Here is a 25,181-nt window from a genome sequence, read left to right as displayed (position 1 = left end):
TAAGACTTATATTAACACAAATATATCATTCACTTCTGCTTTAATTGACAAATGTGTAATATACTGTATGATGTAGATGAATGACTGATGATTGTGTTTGACTGTAATGATGTACAATTGTCAATGATAAGGTTGTGTCTGCTGCTGTTATGAGCATTTGTAGAATTTATGTAAAGAATTGTACTCTTGACACCTTATATAAATTAAATAAATTGACAGGTTTAATGGTGATTTTTTTTTGGGGACATACTCTGATTCTGGTTCATTGGGATTGAAACATTTATACATCCAATTTACCTTTGTAAAGTACGATAGCGTATTGCATTCACTTGAAAAAGAATACTCAGGTTTTTCTGAGTATTTTTTTTTTTTGCATTTTTTTTCTGTTTTTCCGACTAATTTTTTCCCCTGTTTTTCGTGGTAATTTCTTTCTGACTTAGCTATTGAGATTTTTTTCAGACTTAAGGAGATTTCAAAATCCTGCAAGAATCTCCCACCTGCAACTAACGTTTAACCGATGCGGTCAAGCCTCCACTACATCACGGATCTATCAGAGCTTAGATCCATGAGATACATCCAAGGATATGCTCCAAAAAATACAGTCGAGCTACCACCGACATTGTAGATTTTCAAAGGAAAACCCTACTAATTTTTCTTATTTTCACTGTGTTCCCAGTAAATTCAGATTTATATTGAAAGTAAACTACCTGTTATTACAGAACACCCTCTCGGAGAGTGTCACTGAGAAAATATCAGAGCAGTCTGATGTAGCACCAGGGGGGCGGCAGTGGCTCAGGTGGTAGAGCGGGTCGTCCAATGATCAGAGGGTTGGCGGTTCGAATCCCGCTCTGTCCCGGGTGCTGCCGTAGTGTCCTTGGGCAAGACAAGGGTGCTGCCGTAGTGTCCTTGGGCAAGACACCTTACCCACCTTGCTCCTGATGGGTCGTGGTTAGCACCTTGCATGGCAGCTCCCGCCATCAGTGTGTGAATGTGTGTGTGAATGGGTGAATGTGATGTATGATATACTGTAAAGCGCTTTGGGTATCGTTTCCGATGGAAAAGCGCTATATAAAATACAGACCATTTACCATTTACCATTTACTTTATTTTCAGTCCTTACCTTGGAGCTTCTCGTGGGATTTTGAAATTTCAAGTCAGAAAAAAATTACCACGAAAAACAGAAAAAAATAGTCAGAAGAACAAACAATTATTCAAATAAATTACTCAGAAAAACAGGATAAAAAAAAAAAATTCAAGTGAATGCAATACGCTTCTGTAGTAAATGATTGATAAATGTTGTTGCTTAAAATCTAGGCCCTAACCCAAACCAATGAACTTTGATTTGATACAGAAAAAAAGAGAAAAGAGTATTCCAGTATTCCCACGATACCACACTGGTCCTCATCCCAATGCGTAGTGCAAATCAGTGGCATAGGCAGAATTTTTATTTAGGGTGGGCCAGTACAAAATTAGATGGGCCACTGTTATCCATTTTATTGCACAACTCTTTTTTTTTTTCTTTTTTTTTTTAAATCAACAGACACAAGCAGTAACTTGTTCTTGACCAACACAATAATAAATACAAAATAAATACAGATGAAATGGTCTTTCCTGCCACTACACTAAGTATCAACACCACAGAGAACCATGGATGTCACAGGAAAAGTAATAAAACAGTATAAATAAACTTTAACATTGTCGATAAATACTAAATAATAATGGACTAAAACAACTTCAGATTTAAAAATGTATATTCATTTTTAAATCTGACCTATTTACTGATGATAGATTATAGATGATAGATTGTTTATTTGCTCATTGTTTCTACAGTTCCAACTTATCACACTATGATAAATTATAACTACTTAAATCACAGTAGCTTAAACTGATTTGTTGAACTAAGCCTGATGTAAACGTTAATAAAACTCAGTAACCAATCACACACAAGCAGCTCCATTTTGTCCCCGTGTGACCTTTGGGACAGGTCAGGACAGTCTGAAGACGGACAGCTTTGAGGTTGAAGTCCTATATGCACCTTGAGACAGTGACAGGTCTGTATGTCTTGACCACATGTCAGCTGTTCAGCTCTGGGGTAGAGGAAACTCCGCTCTTTCAGCTCCACCGCCACGAGCGCTTTAAAAATTGTTTTTATTTCGTTTAATTTAATCCGGTAGCGACCTGGCTAAAATACTGGAGGACATGTTGTCCGGCGCGGATCCGGTGTGTTTATCAAAGCTTGGTCACCATGCTGAGGCTGCGTGCATGAAGTTAGAGGCTACTTCAGGCAGTGATCAGTGTCAGCGGCTTTTTGACTCGTTTTTCACTGGTCGTCGGTGTTGTTTTATAGCCTGAGGCCAGTATACAACAGGTAACAGTGTTGTTTCTTTTCACCTCCTCTCTCCCTTGTGTGATGTCGGTTTTGCTTGTTTACATTTCACAGAAAAACTCCCATTGAAAAGGATCGATTAACTGCAATTAATGTAATTTAATGGATTAAATTCTTACCGACAATTTACCGGTGGTCGATTAATTGTTCACATCCCTAGCCGGTAGGCAAAGTAAAATTGGTTATGCGCGTCGTCTCTCTCTCTCTCTCTCTCTCTCTCTCTCTCTCTCTTATACAGAGACACAGATTGGGTGTCATGAGGCAGTTGCAAGTTGTATAGCCCAATGAAAAATATATACACATAGTTCATATTAAATGATGATGATGATAATAATAATAATATCAATATTAATAATAATACATAAAATAAAGAAATAAACAACAACAATATTATATCATAGCAATAATGGTTGTGATCAGCAAAATGGGCCTCAGTTTCTATTTCTCCTGAAGAACAGTTTTCAAGGTAAATTCATGTAAAACCACTGATGCACATTCCTGTCATGGGCAGTTTTTCAGCAAGCAGTCTCTGCATTTGCCTCTAAAAACAACTCTGTCTGGTAACGTTGTGTTATTATCTCATAGCGTGGTGAATGTACAGGTCACTGTTCGATACTGACTTTGCATGGAAACAATGATTTAACGCCCGCTCTGTGTTCAGCGACCAGCTTTATTGAACTACTGCTCGGCAATGTCCCAGTACAGCGCCCCCGCCTGTTGAATTCACATACACACACAATTGTCTCCTGTCAATGACCTCATCAGTACACGACATCCCCCCTTTACTTGGACTTAAACTCTTAACTCTGTATTAATGAAATTGGAAACATTTCCCCATCAGAGTATTACGTATAAACAGTCATTAACATATCTAACTATTAATATCTCAGCCTATTAAACTTTCTTTTCACAGAACATATTTATTCCTGACAGAACTGCTTTTTTTTCTCTTTTGTGTATATTCATCTCTTTCAAACCGTCTCTGATATGCATGAGAGGCACATTACTTTATGTTAGAACAAACCAGTGAACATTACAATTTCAACTTTTCATCTTTAACCCCGGAAGGCTCACTTAAGGATAAAGTCAGTTAACTTCTGTGGCAGTTTAATCTGCCGGTGGGGTCTCTCCTGCTTGGGTGTGAGAGGCTCGGTCCTGATCCCCTCACTGTGAGTCTGAGTCAGGGATTCTGCCCCGGACTCTGCAGCCTGTTTGTTTCCCTGCCCCTCCTTCTCAGTCCATGTCATTTGTGTTTTGTCAGTTGTTTGTGGAGCAATGTCCTCAGTGTAGTACTTTTTCACGAATGTTGTATTTCTACAGTATGTAGCTCCACTTGGTGATTTGAAGAACCACTTTGTTACCGTCCTTGCTGATTACCTTATGTGGTGTCTTGTTGAATGTAGTGGAGAATTTGTCCACCTTATCTTGTTTCAGTAGCACCTGATCTCCAACTGTCACCTCCGAGTGTTTTGCTCTTTTCTTGTTGTCGGTGTAGATCTTTGATCTTCCTTTCCTTTCAGCATCTATGTCTCTCGTCTCTAGATCTCTTTGTGGTGTTGTTATGTCAGGGAGCTTTCCTCGTATTTTCCTTTTGAAGAGTAGCTCTGCCGGGCTTTTTCCAGTCGTGGAGTGGTCAATAGATCGGTAGACTGTGACGTACTTCCGGAGCTCTCTCTTCCAGTCCAATCCCTCAGACTGTGCAATGCGTATCCTTTTCATCAGCGATGCATTTTGTCTCTCCACCTCACCATTGGCTTGTGCCCACTTGGGCGTCGTTTTCACATGCTGTATTCCGTTGTCCTCACAGTATGTCTGGAACTGTGAAGATATGAACTGTGGGCCACAATCAGATCTGATGGTGATTGGGAGACCATGACGACTGAAAATGTTCTCCAGACTGTCTATCACCTTGTCTGTGGTGGTTGATTGCAATACCTCATATTCATAATATCTGCTGTAATAATCGACAATTACCAGAATAGAATGTCCTGTTGGTAATGGGCCTAGTAGGTCGGTGGCAACATCTTGCCATGGCCCATCTGGTAATGCTGTCGGGCGTAGTGGTTCTGGCACATCAGGCCGTGAGACTATCTGGCAACCATGACAGGACTTCACATGTCTCTCTGCCGCCCGATCCATTCCTGGCCACCATACTTTACTCCTGAGGTGCTGCTTTGTGCCCACTATGCCCAAATGTCCCTCATGGGCTAAAGCTAGAGCCCTGGCTCTCAGTGTGTGTGGTAAAACGATGCGTGTCCCCCTCAACACTAATTGTCCAATCACACACAACTCATATGCTATTGGTGCATATGTCTGGCACCTGTCAAAACAGCCGCTCTGTACAGCATTTCTCACCTCTCTCAGTTCATCATCGGCTGCTGAAGCCTCCTCGACTTCTCTTGTAGTCAGTGCTCTGGGAGTGGCGCTTGTAGCGACCAACCTCACATATTCCTCTGCTCCATGTTCATGAGTCTGTTCTGTGGCACTCTTTCCCAGCAGCCGTGATAGGGGATCTGCAATATTGTCTTTTCCTGGGATATGAACCACTCTAAAATCATATGGTTGAAGTCTCAGAACCCACCTTTCAACACGTGCACATGGTTTTGATGTGGGACTGTAGATTGCCTCCAACGCTTTGTGATCAGTCACCAAGTCGAACTTTTTCCCATATATGTAGGGGTGCAGTCTCTCGCAGGCCCAGACTAGGGCAAGCGCCTCACGCTCAGTCTGTGAATATCTCCTTTCACAGTCTGTGAGACTTCTGCTCACATAGCATATTGGTACCATTTCCCGTTGTTGTTCTTGCACTAGCACAGCGCCTATGCCAACTGGTCCTGCATCTGCTATGACTTTGGTGGGAGCCTCCTTGTCAAAATATGCCAGAGTACCAGCCTCAGCTAGTTTTTCCTTCAGTACTTGAAAAGCTTGTTTCTGCTCCGGCCCGAAATTGAATGGTGTGTCTTTTTTAGTGAGTCTGCGCAGCGGCTCTGATATGCTGGCAAACTGGGGTATGAACCGGCTGCTGTAGCCAGCTAAACCGAGGAAGCTGCGTACCTCTGTTGCATTTTCAGGTTCCCGGGCCTCCGCTACAGCTCTCACTCTTTCAGTTGTGGGGCCGATGCCCTTCTGGGACAGTAATATGCCCATGAAGATCAGCTTATCCATGTTGAACTGACATTTATCTGCATTTAATGTCAGGCCGCATCTCTCTAGCCTCAACAGAACTGTATGCAACCGTTGATCATGGGCTTCCTGGTCAGGGGCATGGACGATGATGTCACCAGAAATATTCTCCACCCCCTCGATGCCCGTCAAAGCCGTTGCAATTTCATGTTGATATTGTTCGCTTGCTGAGGAAACACCAAATATGAGTCTTTTGTACCTGAATGTACCGGTGTGGACAGCAAACGTGGTGATACCTCTTGACTCCGGCGTGAGCTCCAACTGGTGGTATCCCCATTTAAGATCCAGTTTGCTGAAAACGGTTGATCCATTCATCCCTTGTAACAGCTCATCCACCGTGGGAATCGGATGTCTCTCTCTGATGATAGCTGCATTTGCTCTCCGCATGTCGAGGCACATCCTGATGTCGTCCTCCGCTGCTTTAGGAGCAACCACAACCGGGTTCACCCACGGTGTGGGCCCGTCCACTCTTTCAATAATGTCCATTTTTAGCAGTTGATTTATTTTTTTGTCCACCGCCTCTCTTAGGTGAAACGGCACACGTCTCAAAGGCTGTGCCACAGGTGTTACTCTCTCATCAATGTGCAGACTTATCTGTTTAGTGTTCAGTTTTCCGACCCCTTGGAACAGCTTTGGATATTGTCTCTGAATTTCTGCTTTGATGTCAGTCACAGTGGCAATGTTCGCACCAACTCTCAGTACTCCAAGCTTGATCGCAGTTTCCTTGCTGAGTAATGGCTCTCCATGCCCTTGAATCACTGTGAACTCAGCCTCGGTGTTGTGTTTTCCTATGCGTATTTGGCACTTGAACACACCTTTTACTGGTATAGGCACTTTGGAAGTGTAGGGGTACAGGGGTCTACCCGTTGCCTTGGAAGACACACATTTTACTCTTTTACTCTTTAACATCTCCCATGTCTCTTCATCCACTATGTTACTTGATGCACCTGAGTCAATTAACATGAGCAGATCTACTCCACCAACATTAAATGCCACTCTCTCAGTGTTTGAGTAATCTCTCATTACAAATGCATAGTCTCTGTCCTGGGTCTCTGTTTCAACACATCTCACTGTTTGTTTGTTATTACCTTTTGACTTGCACATTTTGGCAAAGTGGTCTTTTCCGTTGCACTTTCTGCATGCTTGTCCTTTTGCTGGGCAGGCAGGATCCTTGGCAAAGTGACCTCCACGTCCACATCTGAAGCACACTTTCTCTTTCTCCTCTCCGTGATCTTTTATTTTTTTCCGATGGAACTTTCCCCCTTTCTTGTAAACATGGTGTACTGTCTCACCGCCTTCCGCGCCGACGTTGTCGCTCACCTTCATCGCAGCCATTTGCATCTCCACTCGCTCACACTGCGCTGCGATCTCCAGGACGCGGGCAAGCGTCAGGTTGGCTTCCTCCAGCAACTTTCTTCTCACATAATCCGACGTGCATCTGCTCAGCACTGCATCTCTGATTTGGTTCTCCGTGTCTGCAGCGAATGCACAGTCTCTAGCAGCCTGGCGTAATCTTGTTACAAACTGCTGTACCGTCTCTCCCGGTTTCTGCGTTGTCTGGTAGAAGGATTGGCGGGCGAAGGCAGTGTTTACTTGCGGTACGAAGTAGGCGTTCAGCGCCGCAACCGCTTCATCATACTCCGTCGGTCCTCCCGTATCCGGTAAAACTGCGAATACATCTTGTACATCCGTACCGGCGTGGTGTAGAAGCAAAGCTCGTCGTCGTTGTCTCACCAAATCTTCCGCGTTGTCCCCCAGAATCAAGCCTTTTCCGTCCGCATACAGCTCGAATGCGGTCAGCCATCTTGTCCACCGCGGACCCAGCGTGGCAGGCTCGGTGTAACAGTCAAACTTCGGCAGCAGGTTGTCCATTTCCGTCGACGACCTAACTATACTTTTCAGATTTAACTATAAGTCGACTGTCGCCATCCTCGTCGCCATTGTTCGATACTGACTTTGCATGGAAACAATGATTTAACGCCCGCTCTGTGTTCAGCGACCAGCTTTATTGAACTACTGCTCGGCAATGTCCCAGTACAGCGCCCCCGCCTGTTGAATTCACATACACACACAATTGTCTCCTGTCAATGACCTCATCAGTACACGACAGTCACAACTTGTCCACCAGAGCGTTTTGGAGTTGTTGGATTGTGTATTTGATGAGTTTGATGAGGGAAACCAAGAAATCCCATGAGCCTCCGTAGCGTAGCTCTGAGCATCTCGCGGCTCTGCTCCGCCGTTCTAAAAATAGCTTGTACCAACAAATAAAGGTAACAAACCTACTGCTAGGATTATGGCAATGGGCCAATTTGCCAAAATGTTGAACTATCCCTTTAAAGGGACATGTGTAGCTTCTCTTGTTGTTTATTCATGAAAATTGATTTCGTTCAAAACTATGTTTTTCATTGATCAGTAATTACCCAATCAACAAACTGAAGTGTTCTGGTAAGATTTGAATTTGCCGTTCATATCATTCATATAGAGCGCTCAGTGCTGGCTGCCATGTTATGCCGCCGTCTTTTACATTCAGTGGCAGCGTGACCGTAAGTAACCACAGAAACTCACCGGAGACACCGGAGCGGTTGGCTCTAGGAGAAATGATCGAGGTGGCGTCTGTGAAAACCATCACCGTGGTGTAGCGTGAGGAAGGATGGAGGCTCAAATTGATGCTGCATTCACGTGGAGTCAGGCAGACGCCAAACAAACCGGATGTCATTTTAATTGACGAGAAAAAGCCAGTAAAATGTGGGTCAGGTAAACAATATGACTTAGAGTGTATTGTTTTGCCTCGTGTTGACGGACCACTTGTTTTCATAGATGCTTGTTTATCCCGTGACGTGCAGCAGCTGTCATCCGTCTGCCCCGAATGCAGTATAAAGAATAAGACTGAGTTGTTGCGATATACAACCGCGCCGCTAGATGGGAGTAATTCCTACACAATGTCCCTTTAAGAACAGCTTCTCCAGGTATTTCATGACCAAACACTCTATATAAGTGATTGCCGTCGGAAGATATAACTATTGAAGACTTATATTAACACAAATATTCAGCTTACTTCTGCTTTAAGTGCAACTGGATGTTAGCGGTTAGGTTCTAATGGGTGGGGTTTCTTGGGTACCTGTGTCCCCATAGGTTTAGGGGAGACGGGAAGGCATAAATAAAAGGAATCTGGGCAAAAGGAGAACACAAAAACCAGAAGTTGGCCAAATTAGTTTATTAATTGTGATCTGAAAAAAGAGTTGTAAGATTTCATGCTCAGTGTTTGGTCTGATACTTCCTAGTAATCCTAACTGTCCCTCTTGTTTCTCATCAGAGACCAAAGTGCCTTCGACCCTGCATGAAAACCTCCCTCAGCGTGAACACAAGATGACAGAGCTTAAGATACCTGACCTCCCTCCAGGGCCCCTGGATGTCTACAGGAAAAAAGCCTCTTTCAACTGGAAGGAGATGCTTCTGTTCTTAGAGGGAGAAGAAGTACAGGAGTTCAAGGTAACATTGTGTATTAGAGGTGAAAGAAAATATAGATAGACTCCGGATTTCAACTTAACTTCTTCTTCTCTGCTGTAGCAACATATCTTCAGGACTCTGGAGAACGATCCTCTGTTTGCCCATCGACCCGGTGAAGACATTCCCATGGAGAAGATGAGGGAGCTGACCTTCCTCAGGTACAGACCACCTCCTCACTTCTACATCATCTCCTTATCTTTACATTTTGCATGAAGAACCGAACCTAAAGCTTCGGGTGTAAAAATGTCACAGGGTGAAGCAGCTCTTTCGCTACAACTTCCTCACACAAGAAGAGGTCATTGCCAACCCCTGGAAGACTGCGATCCTCAACAGCTGTCTGGGCATGTACGACTGGGCGATGACCTCCAAGTACTTCCTCAACAAAGTAGTGAGTGTGAGGAGATAAATAATAGCAATCATCCCCGACCGTCCAGTGAAATATGTTGATAACATCCTCTGTTGTAGATGTTCGGAGCAACTGTGGCCAACTCTGGATCAGGGAGACACAGCAAATTCGTGGAGAGCACTGAAGACATGACGGTAAGAGACCAACACCTGGTGGTTAACTAGGTAGTCCCGTTCCCACTGAGGAAGATCCTGGTAAAGTTTAGGAGCTGGGAACTTTACAGGAATGTCCCTCAAGACAACTGTGTCTCCACTGCAGAGTAGGACCCGTATTAGTTCACATTGGTTCACACTCCAACACAGTGGCGCTAATGCACATTAACGCCGCTATAAAATGGTGGGGTTTTTTGAGTGTCACAACCTTGCGAAACGACTCGTTTCACTACCAGAATTCGATCCATTCAGTCCGATAACGTTTGGAAAGTCTAGAAGAGCCACACGATGAAATTATTAGGGCCACGGGGCAAGCGCACCGGGCACTGCCCCCTACAGCTATTAAATAGCTGCAGGTGCCAGTGCCCGGGGCAAACTCGAAGAGTTGTAGGACAAATTATATATCAAAACATAAGGTTCGATCGGGATCGGTGTGCTATTACTTTTCGCAACAGTTTATGAATTTTTCGTGGCGTAAGTGAATGGGATGGGCGAAAAAAATAGAGTGAAAAAGAACAATCATTGGAGTTTTTCAAACGTCTACTGCTCAGGCGTACTTTCACCTAGAGACTTAATTTGAACTTTAAACAGTAGACACAAGTCTTGTGTATTGGTGTATTACTCCACGTTTTGATAGGTCACATAGTTTTTGATCAATCCCTGTTCAATGACCATGATCATTTTTGGAGAAATTTTGAGATTATAATGGGTGTGTATTGCACGGAATGTTTGTGTCAGAGTGGGTGACATCATCGCTTAGAGTGGGAGAAGTTGTCTGAAATCGTCTGAAACTTTTCTCTTTCCACACTCCTCCCGGCCACAATTTACACTCTGCACACATGATTTTTTCCAAATTTGTAGACAAACTTGTTCCGTCTCTCACAATGTGCTCAAAATATCTAAGAGATATACAGAATTTGAATTGTCAGCCTCTAAGTGCGGCCACGTCTGTCTCTGCTCCTCAGTGACTCCAATACAAAGATATTCCGAGAGAAGCAGAACGGAGCTCTGTTTTAAAATCGCACATTTCGGCAAAATATTTACTGTAGAAACACCAAAATCGTATCAAAGCGTTCAGGAAGTCTTTTGTGACGCTCTCGGTCTGGGTTTATTCTGATAGGAGCTACCCTTTTTTTCACAGTAAGCCTAAATGCGAGACCATTGCAGAGGCAGAAAATCGCTCTTTTTCTTGACATTTCTGTCTGTCTCAGCCTGGGGGGCCCCTATCGTCATGGCACCTCAAGTTGCCATGGTAACCTCTGAGCCTCAGGCCAGAGCTTGTTAAGGTTTATAAATAATCCACCTGGTGCTCGTTAAGGTTTATAAACAATCCACCTGGAGCCACACACACCAACACATACAGGTAGCTTCATGTGATTTAAGAGATACACACACACACAGACACACACAAACACCAGCACACAGGTGACTTCATGTGGTTAGGGTTAGGTACCCCGAAGCAGTCACTTGTTTAGCTCCCGTAAAAGTTCTGGGTGATGGTCCTTCGAGGGTGGTTCCTGCTATGGGGACATGTGCCAACGGCTCACAGCCCCAGGCCTTATATGTGACATATATGACGTCTTCCTTGAAGACATAATAACATGTGTCTATGTCTTTTCCAGACAAGTCAAGTCAAGTCACAATTTATTTATAAAGCACATTTAAAACAACCTCAGTCGACCAAAGTGCTGTACAATTACAAAAGCACAACATAGTTAATCATAAACACTACAACAAACAAACAAAAAAACAACAACACAAGGGATAATAGTCAATTTAAAACAAATTTAGATTAAAAAGAGAGAATAAAAAGAGAGTAGAAAAGGGAGAGAGAGAGAGGGGGGGGCAAGATTGCTTGCATAGCTTGGAGTGAACGCCAAGGAGAAAAGATACGTTTTTAGGAGTGTTTTAAAATGTTCAACAGACTGTGCAGCTCTAACATGGAGAGGTAGGCTGTTCCACAGCTTAGGAGCCGCGACTGGGAAGGCTCGGTCTCCACGAGTGGAGAGTCTGGACCTGGGTACTGCCAGGAGCAGCTGGTTTGATGACCTAAGTGCCCTAGCAGTGGTGTGCAGCTGTAAAAGCTCCGATAAATAAGGTGGTGCTAGACCTCACCATTTATACATTTAAAAGCAATTAATAAAACTTCAAACTTCAAAAATGTAAACTGAATCCTAAAATTAATAGGCAGCCAGTGCAAAGATGCAAGGACAGGAGTAATGTGCTCGCGTTTTTCTTTCCAGTCAGCAGGCGGGCAGCTGCATTTTGAACAACCTGCAAGTGGCGCAGTGCTTTCTGGTCAAGGCCAACAAACAAGGAATTACAATAATATAAACGTGATGTAATAAAGGTGTGAATTAATCTCTCAAATACATTTCTTGGGAGACATTCGGCTGCTTGGCTCTGACTGAACTGAGTCACGGCAGCAACACCAGGTCCATGAGGACCACGGCCACCTACGACCCCTCCACCCAGGTCAGCATACACACACACACACACACATGTTGGGGGTGAACGTTGGGGCATCAGGACTCCTGACCTCACTGTGACCTCACTGTGACCTCGTCGTCTCTGCAGGAGTTTGTGATCCACTCTCCGGACTTTGAGGCCGCCAAGTTCTGGGTGGGCAACCTGGGTAAGACGGCCACACACGCCGTGGTGTTCGCCCAGCTCTACACACCGGACCAGGTTTGCTACGGCCTGCACTCCTTTGTCGTCCCGGTGAGAATCTGACCATCGAGCATTGACTCCCCTGACAAAATTACAGCTTGTTGTTCAGTTCTGACCTCTGACCTCTCTGTGCTGTGCTGCAGGTCAGAGACCCGAAGACCCTGCTGGCTCTGCCCGGTGTCCTGGTCGGAGACATTGGGAAGAAAGTGGGCCAGAACGGGCTGGATAATGGGTGAGAAGAGACCAGAATGAATCTGTGTCAGTCTCACTGTGATTGGTCAGAAGGTTGAGGTTCAGTCTGGCTCAACAACTGCAACATAAAAAATGTTTCCTACTTCTCTTTTAGATCTATTTTCTTCATCAAGAATCAAGAGAATTTATTTGTCACATACAATAATACAAGATCATTGTAGTGAAATGATATAGGCAGTGAGAGGGGGGAGGAAAAGGCGAGAAACAAGAGGAGAGGGGAGGAGAAATGAGGCTTCATCAAACTGGTTTTCCTCTCTCTTCTTCTTCGTCTTCTTCTTGTTCAGCTTTGCCATGTTCCACAACGTGAGGATCCCCCGGGAGAACCTGCTCAACAAGACGGGGGACGTCACCGCAGACGGACGCTACGTGACTCCGTTCAAGGTCAGTGAAGTGAAGAACCACGGAGACGTTTCAGGTCCGACTTCGTCTTAAAGGGATAGTAACATTTTTTTAAAAAGTGGGGTTGTATGATCTATAAATAGCCCCTAAGTACTTTAATTGCAGTAGAAGACTCTCTGCACTCCTCCCGTTAGCAACGCCAGCCCATAGCCCTGCCCAGGGATTTACAACATACAGTGTTGTGAACAGACCAAAGAAACGGTTTATTTTCGCGGCCTAAAAGAGGTTTTACCTGAAAAAAAAATACACAGTTCCATTGTTCGCTATAATATAATTTTTTCCAGCCCCTCAAAGTGCAGGAAAAACACAGTTTTTATTTGGACCTAACCTACTCACGTATCCCTCTGCCCAGGGTTAGCGCCCACCGATCAGCAGTTGGTTAGGTCCAAATAAAAACTGCGTTTTTCCTGCACTTTGAGGGGCTGGAAAAAATGATATTATAGCGAACAATGGAACTGTGTATTTTTTTTTTCAGGTAAAACCTCTTTTAGGCCGCGAAAATAGGCCGTTTCTTTGGGTCTGTTCACAACACTGTACTATGTTGTAAATCTCTGGGCAGGGCTATTATGGGCTGGCGTTGCTAACGGAGTGCAGAGAGTCTTCTACTGCAATTAAAGTACTTAGCGGCTATTTGTAGATCATACAACCCCACTTTAAAAAAAATGCTACTATCCCTTTAAAGCTGTAGAAGGTTGATGTTTGTCTCCTCCTGCTTCTCTTCCTCCAGGACCCCAACAAACGTTTCGGGGCCTCCCTGGGGGCGCTGTCCGGGGGCCGGGTGTTCATCACCAGAGTGGCTCTGGTCAACCTGAAACTGGCTCTGGTCGTTGCTGTTCGCTTCTCCGCCAGCAGGAGGCAGTTTGGACCCAAAGACACGGAGGAGATCCCGGTCCTGGAGTACCAGCTGCAGGTCTGAGTCCTGGGCCCAGTTGTTCAAAAGGTTAAAGTTAAAGGTGTAAGGTGTAAGTTAAAGAAGTTATCCGGATTTTGAAATCCCCTGTTTTTCCATCCAGGATGACATACGCCATTTTACTTTTATCCCAGTTGTTCAAAGCAAAGTTGGATTGGATCAGTCTGATCAGATAGAAACTTTTCAAGATTACCAAATCTGGATAATGAGTGGTCTAAATGGGACTGTGTATCACACTGAAGGCTGAAACAACAGGCAGAATATCCAGCAAGGGGTCACTTCAAGTGGATTTATTTGAAAATGGGATGTTTAGTGTTTTCTGTGCTGTTTTTTGTTTCTTCAATATCTTCACATTACATATGTACAACAGTACATTAGACATACATGAATATTTTACCATGTGTTTCAAATTCAAACTTTAAATTTCATATTTCATTTAATTATCCAGTAATTGGGAAAAGTTCTTAATTTGTGGAATAATCAAAAGTTTATTGACTTTATTTACTGTAATGGTTAAAAAATCAGGTGCAAAATATAAATCAATAAATGTACTGTATACACACTACATTATAAATGTTGTTTATTTGACCAGTTTGAATTGAATTTAAATCACATTTTGTTCCTGAAATCCACCACCAAACTGCTGGGATCAGAATAATCCGGATTTTTTGGGAACTCTGCCCGTTTCATGTGAATACGCTCATACCTACACTGGGTTGATAACCTGTGTGTGTGTGTGTGTGTGTGTGTGTGTGTGTGTGTGTGTGTGTGTGTGTGTGTGTGTGTGTGTGTGTGTGTGTGTGTGTGTGTGTGTGTGTGTTGTTGCAGCAATGGCGTCTGATCCCGTACCTGGCTGCAGCGTACGCCCTCGAGTGTTTCACCAAGAGCATCTTCATGAACGTTATGGAGTTTCAGATCGGACAAATGATGAAAGACAACAGTGACAGACAGGTGAGTGTGTGTGTGTGTGTGTGTGTGTGTGTGTGTGTGTGTGTGTGTGTGTGTGTGTGTGTGTGTGTGTGTGTGTGTGTGTGTGTGTGTGTGTGATGGTTCAAACATGGTGCAGGATCCATTAGAGTAGAGTAGAGAATACTTTATTCATCCCTGGGAGGGAAATTCAAATTAGTCCAGTAGCTCACACGACAATGACACAAAAAAGAAAGAAAGATGGAGCAGGACCGCCGGATGGAGCAGGACCGCTGCATGGAGCAGGGCCGCCGGATGGAGCAGGACCGCCGGATGGAGCAGGACCGCCAGGTGGAGCAGGACCGCTGGATGTAGCAGGACCTCTGGATGGAGCAGGGCCGCCGGATGGAGCAGGACCGCCGGATGGAGCAGGACCGCTGCATGGAGCAGGGCCGCCGGATGGAGCAGGACCGCCGGATGGAGCAGGACCGCTGGATGGAGCAGGACCGCCACGGGGAGCAGGACCGCCAGGTGGAGCAGGACCGCCGGATGGAGCAGGACCACTGCATGGAGCAGGACCGCCGGATGGAGCAGGGCCGCCAGGTGGAGCAGGACCGCTGGATGGAGCAGGACCTCTGGATGGAGCAGGACCACTGGATGGAGCAGGACCACTGGATGGAGCAGAACCTCCAGGTGGAGCAGGACCGCCGGATGGAGCAGGACCACCGGGTGGAGCAGGACTGCTGGATGGAGCAGGACCGCTGGATGGAGCAGGACCGCTGGATGGAGCAGGACCACCAGGTGGAGCAGGACCACCAGGTGGAGCAGGACCGCTGGGTGGAGCAGGACCGCCAGGTGGAGCAGGACCGCTGGATGGAGCAGGACCTCTGGATGGAGCAGGACCTCTGGATGGAGCAGGACCGCCGGGTGGAGCAGGACCGCCAGGTGGAGCAGGACCGCTGGATGGAGCAGGACCGCCAGGTGGAGCAGGACCTCTGGATGGAGCAGGACCGCCGGGTGGAGCAGGACCGCTGGTGAAGTGGATGATCCAGGCCATCCAGAATGGCCTCCTCCATCCTCAGTGCTCATCTCTCCACCACACCCCCCAGTGAGTCCATCGGGGAAACATGACTGAAGTCTGTCATCATTAAAGGTGCCTCAGGATGTTCAGTCTGTATCCTAGCAACAACTTCATGGAGAACTTCAGATGGAACATAAGCAGTTGCCATTGGGTGGGATGTACACAAGTGTTGTTATGATTCGTTGATGATTCTTCATCACTCTTGTTGGGCAGAGAGTTGATATTTCCAATGATGACTGACCGCAGAAAGGACCGATAGGACATCTCCACCTCCCAGCCTTTAACCCTTGTACCACCAGCAGCACGACAACCACCACAAAAGCACCTCTTCATCTCAGCTGGGACAGGATGGCGTCCTCCAGATCTGTTCATTTTCAATGAAAGAAGCTCATCTCTGAAGAATCTCTTCCCTCCTCAGAAGCATCCATCAGTAGATGACAAAAAACACAACAAAAATAAAGCAAATGTTGAGTAAAAACTCAAAAACTCAGAGCTACCAGACTTTGCTGCTCCCAGTTGAAGCGCATGTTCCGGATGTTAGTTCCATTATGTTAGTTCTGTCCAATACTAATGTCCTGATCTGTGTGTGTGTGTGTGTGTGTGTGTGTGTGTGTGTGTGTGTGTGTGTGTGTGTGTGTGTCCCAGGCAGAGATGGGGAAGGAGATCCACGCCATCGGCTGCTCCAGTAAACCCCTGGGGTCCTGGACGGCCCAGAGGGGGATCCAGGAGTGTAGAGAGGCCTGTGGAGGACACGGATACCTGGCCAGTCAGTACACACACACACACACACACACACACACACACACACACACACTGGTCTGACTCCATCATCTCTCTCTGTCAGTGAATCGCCTCGGTAACCTGCGTGACGACAACGACCCCAACAGCACGTACGAGGGCGACAACAACGTGCTGCTGCAGCAGACCAGCAACTACCTGCTGAGCTGGCTCCACGCCAAGCTGCACGGTCAGTCTGTCTCCGTGGTGACGCAGCTCAGTGACGATGACACTCACACACCTGGACGAGCAGCGGACAGTTGTAACCCAGGTCTCTGATTGGCTGCCTTCTCCTCTGGTTTCAGACGGCGCCCGGATCGAGTCTCCTCTCCACACCGTCGACTTCCTGGACGACTACCAGAGGATCCTGGGAACCAGGTTCACAGCCACAACGACGGAGGAGAGTCTGGACCCGGCAGGTAAAACCAGGACCAGGACACAGAGTCCTACAGCAACAACTGGAGCTTAGACCAGATCAGTCTTCCAGGGGTCCTTGACAGGGTTCAATGGGGTCCCCAACTCTTTCTTGAAATGTTACCACTTTTCAAGAATTTTTTAAAAACTTTTTCTTTTTTAAATTTTACCACTTTTTATCTAAAAAATTTTTTAACTTTTTTTTTTTTGATTTTGCCACTTTTTTCTAGAAATGTTTAAACGTTTTTCGAGAAATTGTATCACTTTTTTCCAGAAATTTCCAGGGGTCCTTGAGAGGGTTCAAGGGGGTCCCAAACTTTTTCTTGACATTTTACCACTTTTTCAAGAATTTTTTTAAAACTTTTTTTTTTGAGAAACTTTACCACTTTTTACCTAAACAATTTTGTACTTTTTTTGAGAAATTTTACCACTTCTTATCTAGAATTGTTTTACTTTTTCTTTTTTTTCCTCTTTTTTTTTTTTAATTATGCCACTTTTGCCACTTCTCAAAGTGAAGTCCGAGGACCCCAGGGGTCTTTGAGAGGGTTCAAGGGGGTCCCCAACTTTTTCTTGAAATTTTACCACTTTTCTCTAGAAACAGATCACAATCCGTCCTCAATGTGGTCAACCACTTTTTTCTAGACATGTTTAAACGTTTTTCGAGAAATTGTATCACTTTTTTCCAAAAATTTCCAGGGGTCCTTGAGAGGGTTCAAGGGGGTCCCCAACTTTTTCTTGAAATTTTGCCACTTTTTTCTAGAAACAGATCACAATCCGTCCTCAATGTGGTCAAACACTATCTGATTACTGAAAACGCATGTTAGTGCCAGGTGTAAACAGGGTATCAGTGATACAAACTCTGTTTGAGTCCTCCTGGTATAACCTGTGTGTGTGTGTGTGTGTGTGTGTGTGTGTGTGTGTGTGTGTGTGTGTGTGTGTGTGTGTGTGTGTGTGTGTGTGTGTGTGTGTGTCCTCAGTGCCTCTGGCTGCTTACAAGTGGCTGGTGTGTTTCCTGCTGGTGGAGAGTCAGAAGAGGCTGCAGCAGCAGAGAGCAGAGAGCCAGGGGGAGTTTGAGGCTCGAAACAACAGTGAGGTGAGACACACACACACACACACACACACACACACACACACACACTGTAACTGATACACACAGGTCTGTCCAAGTGAAGGGGTCTGAATACTTCCTGAGTATGGAAGACAATAAATGACATAGTAGGCTTTAGATAAATAAATACAGAAATATAAAATTAAATGACACAATAAATGTGTGTGTGTGTGTGTGTGTGTGTGTGTGTTTTCAGGTGTACTTCTGCCACTCCCTGGCCGTCGCCTACATCGAACACGACTGTCTCCGCAGGTTTCATGAGCAGACAGTGGACGAGGACACTCCAGCTGCTCTGAGATCAGTCCTCAGGAGGTTGTGTGCTCTGTGCGGCCTGTGGAGCCTGAGCAGCCACATGGCCACGCTGTACCAGGGTCAGTACCACACACACACACACACACACACACACACACACACACTGTAAAACACACACACACACACACACACATACCGTAACACACATAACGTAACACACACACACTGTAACACAGCTCTGGTTGTTCTTCTCAGGTGGTTACCTGAGTGGACGAGAACCTGCAGATCTGGTCCAAATGTCCATCCTGTCTCTCTGCTCCCAGGTAAAGACACATCTGCTATGCAATTCAAAGTCCAGCCGCCTGGGATGGTAACTTTAATGTACATTGTCCCTCTATAACAAATAAAGGTAAATGAAAAATGAAATAAATGAATGAATGATGCAAATATTTTTATATTAATGTGACTACAGTCTACGATCAGCTGCTGCTTCTTCTTCATGTCCGTCCACACTGTCCTTATGAAGCTTAATGTTGTCTTTCTTTTTCTTTCTTTCTTTCTTTCTTTCTTTCTTTCTTTCTTTCTTTCTTTCTTTCTTTCTTTCTTTCTTTCTTTCCTTCTTTCTTTCTTTCTTTCTTTCTTTCTTTCTTTCTTTCTTTCTGTCTTTCTTTCTTTCTTTCTCTCTGTATCTGTCTCTCTCTTTCTTAATTCTCTCGGCAGCTGAAGGACGATGCTGTGTCTCTTGTGGACGCTTTTGCTCCCACTGACTTCATGCTCAACGCTCCTATTGGCTACGCTGACGGACAGGTGAGGACACACACACACACACACACACGGATCCAGTGACATCATCAGAACCTGGATTCAGTCTTATGACATCATGATGTTTTGGATCTCCTCCTCTAACTTCCTGTCCATCCTCAGCTCTATAAGAACCTGTGGGCGACGGTGATGCAGGGCGGTCAGGTGTTGGACCGACCGTCCTGGTGGAAGGAGTTCTGCTCAGACAAACCTGTGGTCGGATCGCTGCGCTCCAAACTCTAGAGTCCAGGACCAGGACCAGGACCCGGGTCCACAGGCTCTGGATCAGCTCACAAATTTCATATGTTCACAACTTGTTGCCAAAACCCTGTAATGGTCATTATAATTCGCTCGTTGCTATGTGCCGATTAGTCAATCACTTGATTGACATGTTTTTGTAATAATTATGTTACGATGAATTTTAATTTCAAGCAGGTTTAATTTCAGCGGTAATGTTGACTTTGTTATGTTTCACTATAAAATAATCTTTATATTCTCAACAAGTATCAACACCACAGAGAACCATGGATGTCACAGGAAAAGTAATAAGACATAAAACATTTTTATAAATAAACTACATCGTCAATAAATACTTGTTATTATTAATAATAATAATTTTAATGATAATAAAGATGCAAAACAACTTCCCATTAGAAATGTAAATTCATTCTCATTCAAATATGAAGCTTTATAACGTTTCCTGTGACGTCCCTGGTCTTCTGTACACTACAACTGTCTGACTGTAACACACCAGCTCCTCCACCGTGTGGCGCTGACGTTTCACTGGGACTCAGATTGTTCCCTGATGTTGATGTGTTTGCACAATTTTTATTTACATATCCACTATTTTTTCCTTTTTTCCCCCTCTCATAGTTGTTTTTACACATTCAGTTTGTTTTTAACTAGAACATTTATACTCGTAAAGCACCGTGTTGAGCTTGTATCAGTGACTCTGTGATTTTTAATTGACAAATGTGAAATACATGATGTAGATTAACAATTGAAGATTGTGTTTGACTGTAGATTATGTACAGTTGTCAATGATAAGGTTGTTTCTGCTGCTGTTTATGAGCATTTGTAGAATTTATGTAAATGATTATAACATTTACTCTTGATATAAATATACATATTAAATAAATGTACTTATATAACAAGTTTAATGGTGATTTTTTTTGTACATACATACTCTGTGATTCTTGTTCATTGGGGTTATACATTTATATATCCAACTTACCTTTATAGAAAATTGATATATGTTGTTGTCTTTAAAATCTACAAACTCAAACTAAAAACTTAGATTTTATTTAATGAACAGAAAAGAAAAGAGCAAATAGTTATTCCCACCACCATACCACACTGGTCCTCACCCGCATGTTTGCGATGAAGCATCCTCCAGTCACAGCATCGCCCGCTCCACCACATCCAGTGGAGTGTCAGTTGTGTTTTCAGAATAAAAGTCTCTTTGTGTTTTGGGCCTCACAGACTCTACTCACTGAGCTGCAGTGGAGGAAGGAAGTGACACAAGAAGGACACTCTGAATTACAATTAATCTGGAGGCCGATGGTCTGATGGGATTCACTCGGACCGCTGACTCCTCATGTCATCATCACTACACACAACAACCTCCGTGATCTCAGTGATGTAATCATATAGTAATAACTCCTGATGTACACATAACGTAATTATGATGTCGTAACAATAATAATGTAGGGTACTTATTCTAATAATATTGTCCTGAAACTAAAACAGATGATCCAACAACCAGTTTCCTCTGTGACTTCAGATTTATTGGTGTCCACATGATTCTACTGTACATCTCTTAAAGGTCTATGAAAATACTTCATAATAAACTAAAATATTTATTATAAGCGACTGTAACCGAGTCCTAGAATGACTTACAGAAAACAGGGATGGGGAAAAAATGACTGAGATCCTTTTATTTAAGTAAAGCTATTGTTACCACAATGAGATAATTACTGCATTCAGACTTTAACGTAAATAAAAAAATATTATTGTATTAAAGTGGAATGTAAATCAGAGGTACATGTATACTCATGGAGGTTTTCACTGTTGCATTAGAGCTGATGTGTTTTTTACAGTAAATAAATACTGCTGGTGTTCAATCAACCATAGCCTGGCTACTTGACCCTGTCGTTATGCTAAGCTAAGCTAACGCTAACCAAGTCCAACCAACTCCAGATTCCACAGCTATTGATTTATTATCTATCGACTGAGTTATTGATTGAACTTTGGGATACTCTGAGGACAGAGCTGGAGTCGCGACACGGTTAGCTTAGCTTAGCATTAAAGCAGGGGGCAAAAATACACCAACACCTCTATAAAAAAGCTCTCTGATGTTGTTCTCACATGTTGTATCCTGTTTGTTTGTTTGTTTGTTTGTTGTTTTATACAAATGACTGTTAATAAAGATGGACGAAACCAAAACATTCATGGGACACCAGGGTGGCCATCTTGGAATGGTGGCATCTGTGCAGTTGTGATCAAACTGAGTTTTCCCGCCAAAGTTGTTAAAAACTAAATTGTTAATCACAACATCACGCACCAATTTTTTTCCATTTAATTAAAAAAAAGATTTAAAAAATGAATTTGATGCGTTTTCTGGTTTAGCTAACGTCCCATCCGCTACCAAAAAGGGGCGGGGCTTATGATCTGTAGCTACTGCAGCCGGTTTAAGATGTTTGGGTTTCACTTGTGATGTTTTCCATCTTTATGTACAATCAACGATTCATAAACATGTAACGTAAAAAATAATAAATTGTAGTTTTACATTTTGTGCTGGAGCTGTCTGTTACCTGAGATACAGCTGGAGACCCTGGTCATCTGTCTGTCGGCCGTTTCGGACCGAAGCTAGCTGTCGTGTGTTTTACGCTCTGGTTCCAGCTGTGTAGCTGATGTGTTTAACTAAGTAAGAAAATAAGAGGTCACTTTACAAAGAGGAAAATAATAATATGAAAGGAAAACACAGACTCGTTGCTTGTCTTTACTTAAAACACAACAAATGAGTCAGGTTTGTTCATGTACCCCCCCGCCTCTTCCTGGGGGTCCAAGGCATCACCTATCAAGCCATGATAAAGCAGTCACTACAAATCGAGCACAGAGAGAGATTTAATGTACAGAGAAGAAGGTTTTGCATCACTGAGTGCATATATTAAAATAAAATGATCTTTGCAGCTTACACATTTCTAACACCACACCGGCCGGTTCAAACTCCGGCCGTGCGTCTTATTTATATTTTGCATGTAACAACGTTAGTTCTTGAAAGTTACTACAGCTTTAAGGTTCATGAAGTGGAGTAAAAAGGACAATATTTCCCTCTGAAATGTAAAAGTATGAGGTCTCACAAAATGGAATTACTCACATTAAGTTAACTACTTACAAACTAGTTTACTAAATGTACGTTATTATTATTATTTTTTTTTTTCAATTTTTGTTTTTCATCTCTCGACTTAGCTAACCCTTTCAGAACGCAGCCATTTCAAGGTCTCTCTCGAGTGTGTTAATCTTATAGTTGTTAGTCTGCTCTCGGACAATAAAATATAGTTTTCATTTCAGTTTACGGCTGTATACGAATGTACAAACATCTTTACATGTCGTCTGTGAGATGGTTCAGCACTGGAGAAACACAGTGACAGAGAAAAGCTTCTCTCACATGGAGCTGTGTGATTGTTTCTGGACAACAACAATTTGTTTTCCACTGAAGTCGATGCTACTGTACAAGTAGATAGGAGCATTATCTATTATTGCCAAAGACAACTAAAGTGCATGCTGCTTTACCCACTAACTCAATGGCTTGTACAGTAAGTCATAAAACATACATTAATATAATACGTAACCCTGTAGGAGGGTTTGCAGCACAATGTGTTAGCATTTTATTCACCTGTATACAAAGTATACCATCATCACATGTTTGAAACAAAGTGCTATAAATAACCAAATAATAATAATAATAATTAAAATAAAAAAAACGTCCAGTGTCACATTCAACCACTGATGACATCACGTCTGACCTCAGTCTCTGTGCTACACGTTGAACTCATAATCGATACTTTAAAAAAATCTGATCGTTTTTCAAGCTAATTGACGAAGCTAGTTTTTTCATTCATGGTGAAATTTGGCACATCTCTGAGTTTCCCTTTAAACACACACCACGTGGGGGCTACGGGGGCACTGTTGGGCCAATCTTTAAAGATTTTAATTTTAAAATCTAATTTTTGTCTTTTTTTTAATTATTTTCCTCATTATCAAACACATCCTCTGTGAAGGTGTCCCTGTTTATTTATGTATACAAACTGTACAGCACCATAAACCTGTTCTAATGTTACTTTAGTGCACAATGGTGCCGTGATGTTGTAACCAATGGCTTTGTTAATGCTCAATAAACCGTTTGTAGAAAAGACTTCTGGATTATCAACTATGATATCAAAGGATTAAAAACCTCAAAGTCAAGTCTTTCTGTTTCTTTAAACCATACCCACTCCCTAGTTCTAGTAAATAAACCTCAGTAGACCTTCAAGTTCCTGTGACGTCTGTGTGTTGTGTTGAACAGATATCTAACTGTCGTCATCAGTTGGACAATAACCATAACCAGATTTAAAGGTAAAGCTGCTGAGGGTTAGGGATTAATGGATTTTTCTTTTCTTTTTTTTGATGACTCACCGGGATTTGTCCCGGTGTGCCCGATCCACCTCCAAACACAATATTCCTGCACAGAATGTATTTCCCTGAATATTGTAAACCAAATGTACATTTTACTGACCTATAAAGCACATTTAGACATTAATTATTAAAAAGAATAAACCTATTAAATTTAAATATGGCATTAAAAAATGATAATCCCAGTCTTATAACCTAAGGGCTGTATTCAGCTGCCATACAAAACCAAATGAACATTGTTCCAATTATCTTTTATCTCATCTTATCTATCAAGAAATGATTTATTAGCATTAATAAAGCCATTAGTTGCAATTTAAACCATTTAAAATGTGAAAATGTACTGAAAATGTATGTAAAATGCATGTAAACATGGTTTTGATCAAATTCAAAATTAATAATATTAGTTCATCATTGAACATTATGAACCACAGACATTTCTAAAAACCTCTTTCCCTTTGGTGTCCAAGGGAATTATCAACAAAAACACTGGTATGGGGAACTAAAAGCTCAGAAACAATTTGCATCTTCATGTAAAATAGTTGGGAATGTCAAAATAAAAGCATCCAGAAGATGCTTTCTGTCTCATGTGATGATGACTGGGTCCAATCTGAATAACCTAAAATGAAAAGTCTTGTTGTAGTAAAGTGAGATGTCAGAGATTTAGACAGATGGAGGAGACAGAGGATTATCATTAATCTGCACACACCGGTGGAGACGACAAGTCTCCCTTTCTGCTGACAGGCTGTAAAATACAAACACTTTGCCTTTTGCATATAGTTAAGATTCGGTCAGGTCTTTTTTTTTGGTGAAGCAGCTGACACTTAAAATGTCCGATTGAAATTATTTTAATTGGCTGATTATTGAAACTGACCCTTAAGGCCTCAGTATGCTTAAACAAAGTACCGTGCGCAGGTTATTATGACCCATAGTTAGGTTGTGTTGCTTGTCTAGTGGTTGTAGTGGTTACGACAAGAGCAAATGAAAAAGAGTGGTCAGGAAGCAGGTGTTCAAAAGTAGTCTATATTATTATTTTATTGTAACCATGGTTAACAATGATTGTCCCAAGTTGAGAAAGTATTTAGTTTAATCTGAACCCAACCATTAACCATTGTACCCATGGCAATAATGGTAGGTACACTGCTCTTGGAACAATGTGTTTTATTATTCTACAATCCTTTTAATTGATGGTCATTCAGGTTGAAGATCTCAATGATGTTGGACAAAATGTTGTAAAACCTACTTCATTTAAATCATACTGAGGCCTCCGGATCAATGACAAAGCGAGTTCGATTGATTGATGGTA

General features: G+C 43.1%; 1 protein-coding gene across 1 annotated transcript; it reads left to right on the top strand.

Moving 5' to 3' along the window:
- The first annotated feature begins 2,002 nt into the window (after positions 1–2,002).
- LOC311001402 (peroxisomal acyl-coenzyme A oxidase 3-like) lies at positions 2,003–19,467 on the top strand. The gene is made up of 19 exons (XM_083992474.1): positions 2,003–2,051; positions 8,883–9,058; positions 9,137–9,234; positions 9,329–9,464; positions 9,542–9,616; positions 12,020–12,109; positions 12,212–12,355; positions 12,448–12,536; positions 12,841–12,937; positions 13,683–13,865; positions 14,694–14,816; positions 16,498–16,618; positions 16,697–16,819; positions 16,935–17,048; positions 18,021–18,136; positions 18,348–18,522; positions 18,659–18,726; positions 19,124–19,210; positions 19,328–19,467. The coding sequence occupies exons 1-19, from the start codon at positions 2,030–2,032 to the stop codon at positions 19,445–19,447; spliced, it is 2,157 nt and encodes a 718-aa protein (XP_083848600.1). The 5' UTR covers positions 2,003–2,029; the 3' UTR covers positions 19,448–19,467.
- The last annotated feature ends 5,714 nt before the right edge of the window (positions 19,468–25,181 follow it).

The sequence above is a fragment of the Trachurus trachurus genome (genome assembly GCF_905171665.1).
Source record: "Trachurus trachurus genome assembly, chromosome: 18".
Classification (NCBI taxonomy): domain Eukaryota; kingdom Metazoa; phylum Chordata; class Actinopteri; order Carangiformes; family Carangidae; genus Trachurus; species Trachurus trachurus.
Note: the sequence above shows the minus strand (reverse complement) of the source record. Positions and strands in the feature narration are given on the sequence as shown.

Bases quoted from the DNA above. Each gene is read 5' to 3' on its own strand.
- LOC311001402 (XM_083992474.1), top strand. From the start codon at position 2,030: ATGCACCTTGAGACAGTGACAG. The intron at 17,049-18,020 runs GTAAAACCAGGA...GTGTGTCCTCAG, and splicing joins GGAGAGTCTGGACCCGGCAG to TGCCTCTGGCTGCTTACAAG. The intron at 19,211-19,327 runs GTGAGGACACAC...GTCCATCCTCAG, and splicing joins TTGGCTACGCTGACGGACAG to CTCTATAAGAACCTGTGGGC.